General features: G+C 41.6%; 2 protein-coding genes across 3 annotated transcripts; one reads left to right on the top strand and one right to left on the bottom strand.

Annotated features, from left to right (window-relative positions):
* The first annotated feature begins 3,080 nt into the window (after positions 1-3,080).
* ap2m1a (adaptor related protein complex 2 subunit mu 1a) lies at positions 3,081-9,544 on the top strand. The gene is made up of 12 exons (XM_053495655.1): positions 3,081-3,207; positions 4,645-4,762; positions 5,388-5,653; positions 6,090-6,172; positions 7,282-7,287; positions 7,419-7,554; positions 7,714-7,858; positions 7,979-8,098; positions 8,190-8,325; positions 8,406-8,503; positions 8,609-8,720; positions 8,989-9,544. The coding sequence occupies exons 2-12, from the start codon at positions 4,689-4,691 to the stop codon at positions 9,121-9,123; spliced, it is 1,311 nt and encodes a 436-aa protein (XP_053351630.1). The 5' UTR covers positions 3,081-3,207; positions 4,645-4,688; the 3' UTR covers positions 9,124-9,544.
* A 1,201-nt stretch (positions 9,545-10,745) lies between these two features.
* pcyt1aa (phosphate cytidylyltransferase 1A, choline a) lies at positions 10,746-15,989 on the bottom strand. 2 transcript variants are annotated; one of them, XM_053504735.1, is made up of 9 exons: positions 15,890-15,988; positions 14,081-14,212; positions 13,750-13,849; positions 13,549-13,665; positions 13,310-13,461; positions 13,044-13,122; positions 12,798-12,940; positions 12,519-12,707; positions 10,746-12,229 (listed from the first exon to the last, which is right to left on the bottom strand). In XM_053504735.1, the coding sequence occupies exons 2-9, from the start codon at positions 14,189-14,191 to the stop codon at positions 11,981-11,983; spliced, it is 1,140 nt and encodes a 379-aa protein (XP_053360710.1). In that variant the 5' UTR covers positions 14,192-14,212; positions 15,890-15,988; the 3' UTR covers positions 10,746-11,980. The 2 variants fall into 2 exon arrangements, with proteins under 2 accessions (XP_053360710.1, XP_053360703.1); XM_053504728.1 differs by having other exon boundaries at positions 12,519-12,940; positions 15,890-15,989.
* Between the last annotated feature and the right edge of the window lie 596 nt (positions 15,990-16,585).

Below are 16,585 nucleotides of genomic sequence, written 5' to 3'. Positions count from 1 at the left end.
ACCACGTTTCTTCCACAGAGTCGAGGGTTCAGCATTATCCTCACAGGTTTTGATGATTTGTTGAAGGGTTCTTAACCCAGTTTTGGTAATTTCAAGTCTCCTTAGTTATTTATGGTGCTCGATGCAGCCCAATAGTTTGATCCTTCTGAAATGGTGATGGGTATATTTATGAAATAGTTGATAGTTGCACAATTAAAAAAACTATTAAATAAGATTTAATGAAGATGTCTACAATGCAGTACATTTTATTAAAAAAAAATTGTGCTAAAATGCACTATACACACGATCTGTAAATTAAAATAACAAACCATAATGATTTTTTTAATATATATATTTGTATTAATGTAACATACAGTAGTCTTAACATGAAGAAAAGTAAATGCTGAATTTTATGTTGTTGTAAAAATATAATAATAAAATAATATTTATTTCTATTTTTATTTTGCTTAACAAATTTAAAAAGAAATCCGTCAATCATGGCGGCACAGAGGTGTAGTGGTTGGCTTCCTGTGACTATGTACAGGATAAGCAGTATAGAAGATGAATGACTTGAATGAAATGTATTTATGGAAGTATAACAGTGCCAAAATTCCTCAAAGAAGATTAGCATGTTAAAATACATGAACTGAACAAAAACTTGATGCAATAAAAATGTTTGAATCTTTCTGCATTGCAATTTGATCTGAATGGGAAAAAAATTTTGATACTGCAATTTATTGTGGTTGTATACTTCAAGCGAAAATTTATTTTAGGCATTTAAAATACCAATCTCTGTAATGTATCACCCCTAGAGAAATCTTGTTTTGTGTAGTTTTTGTTTTTTAGACTCAGTTTCCCAGAAGGCACCTCGGTCAGGTGATGAGAGCGCTCACCTGAACCAAGGAAGCTCATTAGTTTCTTTATAAATAGTTCTTTGTTCTGGGAAACTGGGACGAGCATCGGTTATGTTAAAGTGGGGATTTTTTTCTGTTCTGTTTTAGTTGGCATATGTTTTGTGGAGCTGTTTAAGTTTACATTCCCTTTTGATTTAGTATGTGTTGTAGTTTGTCTCTTTGTCTGTGTATCTCCTAGCGTAAGCTTAGCCCCTAGGAGGATTAGCCTCTTGTGTGTTTAACCTCATGTGTGATTAGTCTCTTGTATGTTTAGTTCTGAGTCTGTACAATTATTAACCACTGAACTACTAACTTGCTTGGATCATAGTCTGTTTAGTCTCCTAGTCTGCTTAGATCATAGTCTGTTTAGTCTCCTAGTCTGCTTGGATCATAGTCTGTTTAGCTACCATCCAGCTTAGCAGCTAGTGTGCATAACAGCTAGTAGGCCTAGTCAAGATCCTTGTGTGTTTGATCCCCAAGTCTCTTTAGTTTGTCTAGTCTATTATGTTTAGTCCCTAGTCTGAGTTATTATTTGATGTTTTGTTTGAAACATGCTCCAGCAGTAAAGCCAACTTTTGTTCACATTTTGTTTTAATTCATCATTAAAAAACTTGTAAGCTCATCGTTTGTTGTGTTTTTAACACTTGAAAATATTTTTAAACAGCAATTTAGTGAGGTCGGTATTAAAAGCAATTTCAGTTTGAAATAAACAACCACAATAAAGTGCAGTGCTTATTTCAAACATTTTTATTGTAACATGTTTTTGTTCAGTTCATGTAATTCAAACTATTTTGCTTTGAGGATTTTGCCACTGTTAAACTTTCAGGTGTATTATTCCTTTAATATGAGATTTGTTGATGGAGAAGTTTGACTGCATGTCAGAAATGAACAAGTCAAGAGTTATCTATAAAGTTAAGAGATAATTGCTTTGTATAAACAAATATATTTTCATATATAAGAATATATGAAAATAGTATGAAAACAGTATAAAGCCTTTCACAAGTTCAGGGTTAATGAACAACAACTACACTACCTGGACGGCGCAGAAAGAGGAAGCTCTCACCTTATACTACCAAATTCCTGAGGAACCAAGTGTTAAAAAAAAACCTTGAATGACTGCAAAGGACCTACAGAAAGATTTGGTGGCAGCAGTACTGAAGTTCACCGCAAGACGTACCCCACTACTGATCCTAGAACAAAAGAGACACAAGATGGCTCTAATATGCTAAAAACCATATAAAAAGGTCACAGAAGTTTGGGGATTCGGATGAACAAAACTTTAACTTTTGGGGCATATAAATCAGCGTTATGTTTGGAGAAGAAAGAATTGGGCATATGCAGAAAAGTGACCCTGCCTTCAGTGAAGCATGGTGGTGGTTTGGTGATGCTCTGTGGTGGCTTTACCTTCTCTAGCACTGGAAACCTGCAGCGTGTAGTGAGCAAGATGGATTCAATCAAGATTCAAGATTCAAATAACTTTATTAATCCCAGAGGGAAATCAATTTTATAACTTCGATGTTGTAGGACAAGCACTCGAAGTCCACCAAGGCTTGGTTTCAGATGAAGTCCTGGAGGGTTCAGGGCTGTGGTCCTGCGACACAGTGCTAGAAGCCGGTGTCTGGCTATACATCACGTCTGCATCAGGTCATAACTGCTAAAGGGGGCCCTACTGAGTACTGTAGATGTTTCTCATCAAGTAACAACACGAATATATATATATATATATATATATATATATATATATTGGTTGTGTTGAGTTATTAAAATAGCTCATTTCACTGATTTATTACAGTAGTGCAACTATATATATATATACAGTCAGTCAAATAAACGTATACACACTTAAGGGAAAATAGTATGATCTATAATATATTAATATAATATTAATGTTATCATATATTTATCAACATATAACGCATAGCAATACATTTAGAATTAAAATATTTGTAGCTTTTTCTTTTCCTGAAGTGCGTATACATTTTGTTGCCTTTCTCTTTATATAATGTACAGTATATAAACGGCTTGATGCCCAATTTTTGACCAACAATGTATCCTAAATCCATGTATAGTGCACTAGCTGCACTGTTATAACCACCTGCAATTACACCCTACCAAGTTGCCTAGAGTAGGTATTACCCTAATATATTAAATTCAGCCCTGCTTCCGGGTTCTTAGCGCATGCGCACTAAGCCGAGGCGGCTATCAGCTGACAGCAGAGAGGAGGAGGAGGTTATCCTGAGGTAAAGCGCCCTGATGTCTCCGCTAATCCTTTAGCTGCGCCCCAAAAAGACGGAATTCAGTTTGTTCCGCGGTGACTCCAGGGGATCCTAATAAGGTACGATTGTAATTTAGGTAAACGGATCACGTTAAAGAAAAAAAATCATGACAATAAAGGGATTTGTTCGACGCTGTTTGGCTTGTGGCTAATTTCGCGCGTGCACCCCGGTGTGCCTGAGGAGATTTAAAGCTTATTAAATGTAATGTTGATAGAATTTTGTGATAACTAACAGCAGTTAAAAGTGATGTTCTAGATCATAAAGTGGGAATTATATTAATATTTAATACAGTTGCTCTGTCCTTTGAGACGCGCGTGGAAGACGAAACCGCTGGGTTTATAATTGATAAGTTTAAACGTTTTTTTTGACCGGAAGTGACGTAGGAACTAGGGTTATAACGGTAGTTATTTCAAACGTCCAGTTTATCATCATCGTCTCTGCTTTTTGGCATTTCTAGTATATTTTTGGATTTAAAGTTTCGACGTTAACCATATGTAAAATAATTCTATAATAGAATATATGCCTAAAGGTAAATCTATAGAAATATGTCAAGTTTCATTGGGTAAACTCATGAAATATGTAAGGATATTTATGCATAATCATTAATATGCATGAGTATGCAATAAAGTGCCCCGTCTAGTTCTTCCTCTTCTTCTTCTTCTTCTTCGTTGTTTATTGACAGTAGGATATATTACCGCCAACTCTAGGTCTCTTCTCCCAGATCTACCCGTCATCTTAAAGCAGATTTTCCAGCCCAGCCTAAAACGTCTAATTCATCCTTCCCTGAACCTGTCTTGACTTGTTTTGTGTCTTGAACTTTTTGTCTTCTTTATCTGGTACTTCCAAACACTTTTTCTTCTCAACGCGTTTTCCTTTCAGTATCACTCAGTATCTAGTTGGAGTTCTGTACGTTGCATCAACGCCACAGAAAGAGCTCTCTCTCCTCAGCTTCCCTGTCATTTAAAGCCGTCTTTCGAGTCTAGTTTTTCTCATGACTGCTAGCGCACGTTGTTATAATTAAAGGCTATTGTCATTCTAGAACGATTTGCAATGTCTGACGTGATTGGTTCAAATCGTTCACCTTGTCAGCTGTACTTATGTGTTGCTCTATTTTTATTTTTATTTTTTGTATATATCTGATGTATACTCTTATATACAGTAAAAATCCGACTTACAAATGAATCCGACTTACGAACTCATTTGTAGGTCAGACAAAATAAGTCTTACACCCCTATCTTATCTACACGGAGTGTGGGGTTTTTTTTTTTTGGGCCGGCCCTTGGAGAACCTTGCGGAACGTCAGACGTCAATCGTGGTGTCTAACTGCAGTACCTAGTTTTTGTAAAATACACTTTTTATACTTTTAAAATGCCGCGTTTTCAAATGTTCATAATTGCTGAAATTCATAAGCCGAATGTTCGTAAGTCAGGGACTGACTTACTGTATATATAGCCTTCCATTTAAACCTCCCAATTTTTTTTTTTTTTTTTCTTCAGGTGCGAGATTTGCCATGGCATGTGAGGTGTGAGGAGCGGCCACCATGATCGGAGGACTGTTCATCTACAACCACAAGGGGGAGGTACTGATCTCCCGTGTGTACCGCGATGACATAGGGTGAGCTCTCCGGGTAAAATTTGTTTTATTTCTGTCTCGTGCCTCCTCTGAGACCACTGCGGCTCTGTAACGTTGACAGCGGTCAGACTTCTCCCTTTCGCATGCTTTATCCCCCCCTCCCCGGCTCTATTGTTCTCCTATGGGTCAGCCTCCCTGCTGCTGCGGGGACACAGGAAAGAGCACAGGAAGTGCAAATCAGACAGCAGGATGCTGCATCTGCTTCTGATTTTGCTGCTTCAGCATTGTTGTTTCTTCTTCTTTTTTCCCATGAACACAGATTCCACAGATTAGCAAATGTTTATATAAACGCTGTTTTGAGGGGATCATCATTTATTCTGTGTGTGTGTGTGTGTGTGTGTGTGTGTGTGTGATTAGAGGCCACACAAGCCGCAGCCAGTCATCTCCATGTTTCTCCTAGTTCTGTGTCTCTGTGTGTGTGTGTGTGTGTGTCTGAGAGAGTTTAAGGCATTTACAGTAGGTGTTCTGGGAGCTTCAAAACTTGTGTGTGTGAAAGAGAGAGAGATTCACATTAGCCAGGTTCTGTGTGAACATGGAAAAAACTTTTTTTTTCTTCTCATCTGTATGTTTATATTTATAAATTTAAAGTTATCCTTCCCTCTTGCAGAAGGAACGCGGTGGATGCGTTCCGTGTGAACGTGATCCACGCCCGGCAGCAGGTGCGCTCGCCTGTCACTAACATCGCACGCACCAGCTTCTTCCACGTGAAGCGCTCCAACATCTGGCTGGCAGCCGTCACCAAGCAGAATGTCAACGCCGCCATGGTGTTTGAGTTCCTCTACAAGATGTGTGACGTGATGGCGGCCTACTTCGGCAAGGTCAGCGAGGAGAACATCAAGAACAACTTCGTCCTCATCTACGAGCTCCTGGACGGTGATTATCCTAAATGCATAAACATAAATAGGGTTTAATAATATAAAAGGGAAAGAGAGTGAAAGAAGAAAAAAATGGGAGAATGAAAGCCAGAGAGAGAATGAAATGAGGAAATTTAGGAAGAAATAAAGGATGGAAGAATTGGAAGAAAGAAGGAACTGAGGAAAGATAGAAAGCTGTTCACCTGGAGGTAAGAGGGTAGGAGAGCAAGGAGTTAGTGAGGAAAGGAAAAGAGGGAGGATTGAAACAAAGAAATGTGTGAGAGAGGGAGGTAAAAAGAGAAAGGAGGGAAAGATGATGTGGTAAAAAATAAAGGCGGGGGGGAATGAAACTGAAAGGGGCAGTGGAAAGAATGAATGCAAGGATGAAGGAGAGACTTTGGGTGGAGGAGTCAAATGATGTGTTTTTAAAGTACGTTCCGTGTGTGTGTGTGTAGAGATCCTGGACTTCGGATATCCCCAGAACTCAGAGACCGGAGCACTGAAGACGTTTATTACGCAGCAGGGCATTAAGGGTCAGGTAGGCTCCGCCCATGTTCATACACGCTGGCTTCTGATTGGCAGCCTGCTCTGCCTTTATTGAAAAATATAAAATAAAGGGAAAATTGGGGATGAATAAGCAAAAAAAAGAAAAAAAGGGAACCATCCGAGTACGTGACCAATACAGGATGTTCAGAAAGGAAAGGCAGAGTAAGGGAAAGAAAAAAAGTGGAGGGAAGTTTAAATATTTTTTAGAAAGAAGAAAAAAAGGAAATTAGAGGGAAGTGTAGAGAGAGAAATGGATGAATAAATGTTAGAAAGAAATATAGACAGACTGTATATAGAGAAAAAGAATTGGAGAAGGAAAGGAAGATGAAAAGAGAAAGACCAAGAAAGCAAAGTAGGAAATGATAAATGATAAATGGAAGCGAATAGTGAGACATGGGGAACAAGAAAGTTAGGAACTGGAGGGAAAGAAAGAACACAGAAAGGACAGAGGATGAGTAAGAATGTTAATGGACATTGAGAGTCGGAGAAAGAAACAGAAATGAGGTGTGAATGTTTGAGATTTTAGGGAGTGGTCTAGAGGGTTTTTTTCGGGGGGTGGAGGGGGGTGGGTGGATTTTCCCCCTAATTTAGTTGTTAGTCGTATCCAATTCCACTTGTCACTAGGACGCTTCTTTATTTAGGAGCAGTAGCTACTACTAGCACTCAGTTGGGAGCGGCGAAGACCATCACGTGTTTCCTCCAAGACACATGACGTCAGCCGACCGCGTTTTTTTTGATCTGCTCACTCACGTTGCTGGGGACAGCATAATGCACGCGGAGGACAGCTCACAGACTCCCTTGATTGGCTGGAGTGCCGTGATTAATGTGGGAGCACTAAATACCCCTCCCCCCTGAGAGAATTTGGCCAATCAGCTCTCTCTAGACCTCTCTAGAGGTTACAGCATCACCTGGGAGTCAAACCAGCGATTTCTGCATTATAGGGCGAGCACTGGGAGGCCCCAGCGGTGTAGCGTTTTATATGAAATAGTGTGTGTTTTAATTAAAAGAAGTGTGTGTGTGTGTGTGTTCACTTTGTCAATGTAATTGTTTTCTCTTTTTTTTTTTCCCTCATGCGGTGTGTTTGGGCCTGGATCACTGTAGCATCAGGTAAATAGTGTACATGTGGATGAGAGTGTGTGTGTGTGTGTGTGTGTGTGTGTGTGTGTGTGTGTGTGTTTGTGGCTGTGTGTGTGTGAGATATAATGGCCTGTTCATGGGTTCTCTGTGGTGTTCCTCAGACAAAGGAGGAGCAGTCTCAGATCACCAGCCAGGTGACTGGGCAGATCGGCTGGCGCCGCGAGGGCATCAAATACCGCCGCAACGAGCTTTTCCTGGACGTGCTGGAGAGCGTCAACCTGCTCATGTCTCCACAAGGTGAGACAGGGCCCCCCTGGGGATCACGCACATTCAACATCAAAAGAACCGTTTAGATGAAAGGTTTACATCACGCTCATGAATAATGTAAAAGGATTGACTATGGCTTTGTGGTGTTGAGGTGTTGCTCTGTACTAGTGCAGTATGTGTGTGTCGCAGGTCAGGTGCTGAGCGCGCACGTGTCGGGCCGGGTGGTGATGAAGAGTTACCTGAGCGGGATGCCTGAGTGCAAGTTTGGTATGAACGACAAGATCGTCATCGATAAACAGGGAAAAAGCAGCGCAGGCGACGACACTGGAAAGAGGTATAGAGCTCCTGTTATCTTTTACAGCGATACACAATTCGTTTATTTATAGGGAATGCACAGTGTGTAGACTATAGTGTGTGTTTAAATTGATCGAAACGTGTGTGTGATTTTGTACAGCGGGAAGCAGTCTATCGCCATCGACGACTGCACCTTCCACCAGTGTGTGCGTCTCAGCAAGTTCGACTCGGAGCGCAGCATCAGCTTCATTCCTCCAGACGGAGATTACGAGCTCATGAGGTAACCCTGACTTTTACACGTTCTTCGGCAGACGTCTGCGCACGTGTTAAATATGCATCTCAGTAAAATCCTCCCTGGCACCTTGCGGCAGGTATCGCACCACGAAGGACATCATCCTGCCGTTCCGCGTCATCCCGCTGGTCCGCGAGGTCGGGCGCACCAAGCTGGAGGTCAAAGTCGTCATCAAGTCCAATTTCAAACCCGCTTTGCTGGCACAGAAGATCGAGGTGAATGAGTTCAATTTCTTTTGTGTTAATTTTTTTTTATCGCAATTATGCTCCTGTTAACTAGCCGCTCCCGGTTCCAGGTGCGCATCCCCACCCCTCTGAACACCAGTGGCGTGCAGGTGATCTGCATGAAGGGCAAAGCCAAGTACAAGGCCAGTGAGAACGCCATCGTCTGGAAGTCAGTCATGACCGCTAACTTTTACGACTCCTTTATATACACTTTATGTACTGTATGTGTGTGTGAGGGAGGGAGTGTCTGAGTTTGTGATGCTCTTGTTATCAGGATTAAGCGCATGGCCGGAATGAAGGAGTCTCAGATCAGCGCTGAGATCGAGCTGCTGCCCACCAACGATAAGAAGAAGTGGGCTCGTCCTCCCATTTCAATGAACTTTGAGGTGAGAGAGAAAAGAAGTAAAACAGAAAGATATTTCTGATTCAGTTTTCGGTCTGCGTTATAATTTCCTTTTTTTTCTTGTCCACCCACTGAACACTGAAACACCACCAGGAAAATCTATCGTAATGGAAAAAATCTGTATATTTATATAAATAAACTCTTGACTTGTATCATGTTTACATTACTGTACCATTACATAAATTGACATTTACATAACATGTTGAAAAAAATCTTCAGGATCTTTACTCCACGCGGTGTTTGTTTCTCAGGTGCCGTTCGCTCCATCCGGTCTGAAGGTTCGCTACCTAAAGGTGTTCGAGTCCAAGCTGAACTACAGCGACCACGACGTCATCAAATGGGTCCGCTACATCGGCCGCAGCGGCATCTACGAGACACGCTGCTGACCGCGTAACTAGCCGCCTCCCGTTCCGCACCTTTCCTCCGAGACAGGTGTATGAGTTCATCTAAACAAACAGTAGAGAATTATGCAAATGTGAACCGTGTCCTGTGTGCATGAGAGAGAGAGAGGGGTGTGATGTGAGAAGGTCAGAGCGCTGCACGCCCTGTACAGAGGGTTTACTTTAGCAGATAGCTGGTTGAATCTGGGCGCGTACCAAATGCCTTTTTAGAATCCTAGCAACACAGCCGCGTGAGCGTCCTCCCTCACCGGATGTTACAGTGCGTAGAGCGATGGAGGAAGTGGTGCAGTGCTGTGAGGATGGCTCAATCGCGCTCTCTCTCTCTCTCTCTCTCTGTTTTAGTGTCTGATCTTACTCTCTGTAACAGTAAACATGCATATATCAATATATAAAAAAAAAATTGGAACACTGTGTATTATTATTATTATTATTATTATTCCTCTCTGGTCGTACTGTACATGGTTAAGCTTTGCTTAGATAAAAACAAAAACCTCGTACACTTTACTCTGCACTGCATTGTTCCGAGGAGAAAAAAAAAAAAGCTTTTATTATGATGATGATGATAATAATAGCCATGTAGCTTATTGATCATAAAAGAAGAACATGGAAGTTTCTGCCTGCAGACTGTGTGTAATTTCATACTTCCTGTTTCTCAGGAAATTTAAATAGAAAAATATTTGGAAATGTTTCTTTTTAAAGCCAGCTAACATATTAAATAAACATATTCAGTCAATTCGCAGATTAGCTAAAGAAATTATTAACTAGAGAGCGACATATTAATGTAAGATGCCAAGTGGCACAAAAGGGCTTTTACAATGCTCATCGCTAAAATGTAATAACATGCTTAACAGGGACGAGAATCACCTGTAATATGATATCACATTACCGACGTAATGATTCTATTTGTATTGCAATTAGTATCAAGCAAGTATCACGGTTTTATAATTATTAAATGTTAACTCTAAACAAACTAGGCAAATAATTCGCTCTCACCATTCAGGACACTGTTGTGTGTGTGTGTGTGTGTGTGTGAGAATAGTTTATAGCACCACCTGCAGGATTATAGAGGAACGGTGACGTTTTATTTTACACTCCTCAAGTGCAAACTGTATAAATTTAGAAAAATATTTTAGTCGGTGTGGTGAAACATGAATCGAGATGCATCACAGAACTAATTTTTTTTCCTCCCACTTCTAATATCACATAATTATTTTACGATCCGCTCAGTCTGGTTAGCTTAACAAGACGTTGCCGTTGGTTCGTTGTTAAAATAATATTGATCTCTCAGCAGGATGCACAAACAGAACATATTCATTCATAAGTCTAAGTAGAGCTAAGTAAACTAGACTTCTTATGAAAAACAAAAGGAAAAAAAATCTGATTTTTACAACAGCTTCAAAAAGGAGGAATAGCCCTTGATTAGAATCATTAACCTTATCATTTATTATCATTATATTATTTTCTACAGTTATTTCGATCACAATAAATAATTTTCTGTTAAAAAAAAGTTTATTATTTTGTTCTGCTTTTATGAAAACCTCAGTTCATTTGTCCAAAACAATTTTCTTTTTTGTTATTTTTGTCACAAAATGAGCTGGATGCACACACAAAAGGAATTCTGAGTTTTATTCATGTTACACTGATCTGTGTTGCAAGACATTTAGAAACCCAGACAGACACCAGACAAAAGGAAACAGTAATGGGACAGAGAAGAAACTCCAGTGTGTGCAGTGAGAGACTAAATCACTAGTGAGGTTTATTACAGTAGCTGTACACAATCCTGCAGTTAAACCCTGCTGAGGTCATCACCAGCGTCGAGTCAGATTATTACTACAGTCCCATCATCATCATCAAACACTCGTGTGGTAACCAGGATTATGGGATTGCTTTGATGTTCCTGAACTCCAAACACTTTCTTCATTACTCAATGCTTAATTTTACAAAATAAACAAACAGAAAAAAACAAACATGACAAGACGTCCATGATCTAATACGAAAAAAAAAAAAATTATGTGATTGGCGTTAATAAAATATCCTGAAAGCCTTAAATGCACTCGAAGCTAACATAGCTCGGTTTTTGCTACAAGACTAGTGGGCTAGCTATAGCTAACCTAACATGTGCACTTCAGCGCCTCCTAGTGGTGTTGTCAAGCTTAGTGTTGTTTGGTTTAACGATACAGCGAAAGATAATAATAAATGTCAGCATTACTTCTGTGAAAATGTTAAAAATACTCATTTGTGGTTTGCTGCCAGGTCTGCGCCGTTTTCTCATTTTTTTCTGAGCTCCAAATTAATTTAATAATACGTACTCTTACTACGTAACCATGACGACGATCATAAATCAAAATGGGCTAATTTATTTTAGCCCTCGGCCTCATTATTTGGATTGCACAGAGAGAGATCACAGCGTCCATTATGTAACCATAGCAACCGATGTCCAACAGTAGCATTAATATAGTTATGTCTTTACAGCACATTAAGTGCATGATTAAGATGAAAAGCTGTACAGTGAGCGTCGTCGTTGAGATGTGACAAAATAACTGTTTAAAGAAGAGAAATGAAATGAATGTGCACACTGACGGACGACTCCAGAATTTAAAAACTTCCCCCAAAATGTGAATCGTTATAGAAAACGGCCAGAATACTGGCATGCTGTAACATCACACAGACACACACACACACACACAGGCAGTCATCCGCTATGCTAACGGATACTACGCACACAGCCGCAGCTGTATTTTTTAAACTAAAAATCCGTTCCTCGTTTCGTACTTGATGGAAGATGGAGAGGAGCGATGCGTTCCCCGCTCAGCGTTTCCACACCCAGTCCTGTGCTACCCTCCTAATCTTCGTCCTCCTCCTCGTCCTCCTCGTCCTCCTCCTCCTCATCCTCGCTGATGTTCTGCCCATGGGTAGTGATGTCATGGCGTGGGCGCTTGGCGCGGGGTGAGGCGGGCGGCGAGGTCCTGGTGAAGAACGGGAGGCGGAAGGTGGGCGAGGGCGAGCGCTCGCGGGTCGGGCTGCTGCTCGGGCTCTGACGAGGACTGATGGCCTGCAGCATGCGGCCCTTCCCTTCTTTCAGCATGTGCTTCTACACACACACACACACATTTACCAGTTTTAATAAAATGACTTGTCAGGTATGTTAATGTTTAAATTAAGCCACACCCACAAAATACTGAAATGGTGAAGTAGCGCCGCATAACTGTGGTTTGCACTAAAATGCGGTAGCATTTCGACTACTGTGGTGCCATTACTTTTGCTCAATCACACTTGAATATAAATCCAAAGTTCACCGTAATCATCATCAATAAGCTAAGCGTATAGTGTTTATAAAGCTTGTTTCCTTATATGGGCGTTTAGACGACGTTGCGACTCACCAGCGCCCCCTCGGGGCCGAACATCTGCAGGAAGTTTCCGATGAACTCGCGGGATTTCTCCTCCCACTTCTGGATCAGGTCGATGCTCTTCTCCTCCACCTTCTGCACAAACTCCTTGCTCTTCTCCTCCACGTCTCGCACCTTCTGCTTCACCTTATCCACGCGCTCCTGCAGGTGGTACTTCTTCTCCTGCGTGTGGAACGCAAACATATACGTGTGTGTGTGAGAGAGAGAGAGAGAGAGAGATAAAAAACGGTTCAGGGTGAGGAGGAGACTCACGTTGATGAAGCTGACGTTGAGTTCTTTGGCCGTGTAGCCGCGCTGCAGGTTTCTCCTCACGTACACGTCGTAGTCGCGGACGATGCGCGTGATGATGTCGGAGGTGGAGATACCCTCAGTGCGCTGCGTCGGAGCAAACATGCCTGAACACACACACATGCACATGGATGTGAGACTTGGAGTCAACAGAATAAACACTGTGCGTATGTGTGTGTGTGTGCGTGTGTGTGTGTGTGTTTCCCTCACCTGCCTCTTTGATGTGTTTGTACACATCATCACTATCTTCTGATGAGTACGGGATATCATCATGAGCGACAAAGTCGATCTGATAACACACACACACACACACACAGGTTAGCACTCCAGCACACTCGTTGTAGAGCTAATCAATCGGGGCAAAAGTAATGGCGCCTTATAGGATTACAAAGCCCTATGTGTGTGTGTGAGAGCTACACTACTGGATGATTGAGTTTCCCGTTAGTGTATAGCAACGTTCCGCTGCAGTCACACACCCGGTGTTTGGTGAGGAAGTCGGTCGTGAGGGTCCAGGGCGCGTTGCGCACCACCTCGTCCACGTAGCGGCAGTGTGTGACGGCGTCGTAGCGCTCCTCCTCGTTCATCACCGTGAAGCCTTTCAGCTTGTGTGTGAGGTCGTCACTGCATACTGAACACAATCAACATAATCACGACTCTCGTTCAAAACACACACTCGTTAACACACTTGGTGCGTATTAAAGATCGGTGTGTGTACCTCCAACGATGAGGTGTGTGTTGGGGAAGAGGGCTTTGGCCTGCATGAGGGCGCGGGCGTGTCCTGAGTGGAACATGTCGAAGATGCCGTCGGCGTACACCCTCACCGGCCTGTCGGCTAACACACACATACACACACATAATGATGTAGTACAATGTTAAAGCCTTGCTCTAAAACTTCTAGAATCAGTGTGGGACGTACGTGGTGTCCCCCTGCGAGCCTCCTCCATGGTGACGCGTTTATACGGACGATCCTTCAGTGAGTCCAGCTGATCAGCATACGGAGCCGGGTCTCTCAGAGCCTGTGGGAAAGAGGGATCAGGTACTCTTCATGAGTTTAGTAGATATTTACTGTGTGTGTTAAACGTTGGCAAGGTTTTTTCAGATCTACTGAAAAAACTAAAAGGAGAATTACCATGGTAAAGGTCTATATTGTGATAAATGTCACACTACACGGTCCTCGTGCTTAAGGTTTATGTATAATGTTTTGCTAGCTCTCAGTGCGCGTCTTGGTTAAAGCGCGGTGTCGTTACCACGGTGTGCCGTTTAAATCTGACCGCGGCGTCTCCTTCCTCTGTCTCCCCGTTCGAGTCGTCTCTTCTCCTCTTCCGCGAGAGAGAGTGTGATGAAGCGTGAGCGTCCATTCCCAAAAAGTCCTCTCGATCCTACAAGGAAAAAAAAACAAATAGAGCCAAGTAGGTGCGTAAATAAGTGCACCCTAACAACACAGAAGTTACCCTGACAGCAATGACAATGAGATAACTCGTAAAGAGTAAACTGCTTTTTAGATGCACCAGAAAATATATAATATAATATCCCCGTGAAATTTGAATTAAAAATGTAAAAAATATATATTGCAAAAAGGAAAATGACAAAAAATTACAACAAACGTAAAAAATAAGTGACAAACAGCTAAAAAATATCAAAATAACCAAAATTACAAAAAAAGAACATTAAAATTTCAATTAAAAAGAAAATGTCTTAATTTCAAACAAAAAGTTTTTATTGTGATTTTAAAATTTATTTAGAGCTCTTCGCAGTTCTACTTTAATGCTTCTTAAATGTCCTCTAATCAGTGTACACTTTACACACTTGCTCTTGTGTGTGTTTTTGCTTGCTGTGAAATAAAGTGTTAACACAGTGTCCTGGACTCAACAAGGCAGGGGAAGTAAACGAGAGAAAGGTGGTATTGGAACACAGCCCGCATTTTTCATATAATAGCACTGATTATCTCTGTCTCGATGCGGCGTCTTTCTGATGTCACGTCCAGATATCTCATGCGTCCCACATTCCAGTCGGTCTGCTCGAGACTCTTTGTTTTGTTTCAAAACAGAGACTTGTTCTGTCCCTTGGATTAAAACGAGGCTGTGGGCGGGGCTTGGGGGCAGCTCGGGTTGTGACATCACTAAATAATCTCAACGGCTTTCCACCAATCGCTTCCGACATGTAAATTAAGACGATACTGTGGTGGAGATTCGAACCCGCAGCTGTTAGGTCTAGTTTAATTCTCGGTCGGTCTCAGGAAGTTCAGCGAGGGATCTCTCTCGGCATGAGGCTGAAATAACTGCCCCGTCACACTGCAGCTGCTCAGACGCACGCGTGCCAGGGTCGAGAGAGCCGGGGCAAAATATAGCAGCTGGCCTCCCTGTGATGGTATGTGTGTGTGTGTGTGGGGGATAACACTTCTATAACACATCTGTAACACCATACAGAATACATATCATTGGCACCCCCCCCACACACACACACACACCTGATGTGTGTGTGTGTGTGTATGTAAGCACAAACTCCTGTGCAGTTCCTGTTTCCTGCGCAATTTGTTGCTCGAGCGGACACGCCCATTTAGAGCCCTGTAACTGAGTCAGTGAGTCAAATCATTCGACTCGGCTCACTAATAAGAGTCGGTTCACTATAATGTCTTTTTGTCCATTGTGAGGAAAATATTAAAAACAGGATATGACACAGATTGTGGCCTTGCTAAAGTTAGCTGAATTAAATTTCACAGACAATTAAATAGTCTTTAAATCATTTCTGTAAGAGCCGACTCAGTTGAAAGGAACCGACTCGAAGATCCGACTCGTTCAATAGCGACACATCACCACAAGCACACAACCTTCTTACTTACTTACTTGGTTATTTCGCCTAGTCAGAAAGATAGTTACCTCAGGAATAGTTAATTAACTAGTTAAATTGTTAGTTTGTGAGCTAAACTACCTCTAACCGACTGCACTTTAACCACATCTCTCAGTTTGTAGCGTTAACACTAACATTTATCTCAAACTAGCATTTAGCTAGCGATGAACGACTTAATATATCTAACGCATTTATTTTAATCTGCTTACCCTCGTCCTGTTCTCGTCGCTTTTCTCTCTCTCTCTCTCACACACACACACACTCAGACACACACACACACTCAGCCCTGCTTTTCCCTGACAGCTCAGGCGGCGTCCAATCCGCACTTCCTCACTCCCCCTGAGTGCTACATGGATGTAAAACGCGGGCTAAAGGATAATATCCCGCTTCAAAACATATTGTTTTTTTGTTCAGTTTATTCATTTGCTCTTGACACTACACTCATTTTGAGCAGGTACACGTGGTTGCAACTTAAATTGTATTAATCCGTACGCGATACGTAGTGAACTCGGGTTTGTGTGTCAACCGATTTGGGATTGAACCCGAAAGATTGGGTCAAATGCACCGCATTTTGCGTTTGACCCATTATTATTAGTAGTACCAGTTATTTCTTCGTAGTGTTTTTTTAATTATTGTTTATCGTTAATATATATTGTATTTTATAGTATTTATTTACGAAACAAATAAATAAAATGAAATAAATTCCGGCGCTTTGACGGCCACCTCCTTTAAGGTCCCTTTGAGCTCCACACTTCCGGTATATAAAGCGCGTCCACGTGGTGCAGTGCCGTGTGCGCGCATGGAGAAGTTGTTTCATGCAGCAGCATAGGCTTTAGGATTTATTACTATTATTGTTAAATTTATTATTAATTTTACATTTTCTGTCCTTTATGCCCTCATTGGTC

This window comes from Clarias gariepinus, chromosome 1, assembly GCF_024256425.1.
Source record: "Clarias gariepinus isolate MV-2021 ecotype Netherlands chromosome 1, CGAR_prim_01v2, whole genome shotgun sequence".
NCBI lineage: Eukaryota > Metazoa > Chordata > Actinopteri > Siluriformes > Clariidae > Clarias > Clarias gariepinus.
This window is presented reverse-complemented; position numbering and strand designations above follow the sequence as displayed.

What these genes read in the sequence shown, in the direction of transcription:
- pcyt1aa (XM_053504728.1), bottom strand. Translation starts at nt 14,191, where the DNA reads ATGGACGCTCACGCTTCATCACACTCTCTCTCGCGGAAGAGGAGAAGA. An exon ending in CAAACACATCAAAGAGGCAG is followed by an intron (nt 12,941 to 13,043) that starts GTGAGGGAAACA and finishes GTGTGTGTTCAG; the next exon opens with GCATGTTTGCTCCGACGCAG. An exon ending in TCGGCCCCGAGGGGGCGCTG is followed by an intron (nt 12,230 to 12,518) that starts GTGAGTCGCAAC and finishes GTGTGTGTGTAG; the next exon opens with AAGCACATGCTGAAAGAAGG.
- ap2m1a (XM_053495655.1), top strand. Translation starts at nt 4,689, where the DNA reads ATGATCGGAGGACTGTTCATCTACAACCACAAGGGGGAGGTACTGATC. An exon ending in GGAGATTACGAGCTCATGAG is followed by an intron (nt 8,099 to 8,189) that starts GTAACCCTGACT and finishes ACCTTGCGGCAG; the next exon opens with GTATCGCACCACGAAGGACA. An exon ending in GAGAACGCCATCGTCTGGAA is followed by an intron (nt 8,504 to 8,608) that starts GTCAGTCATGAC and finishes TCTTGTTATCAG; the next exon opens with GATTAAGCGCATGGCCGGAA.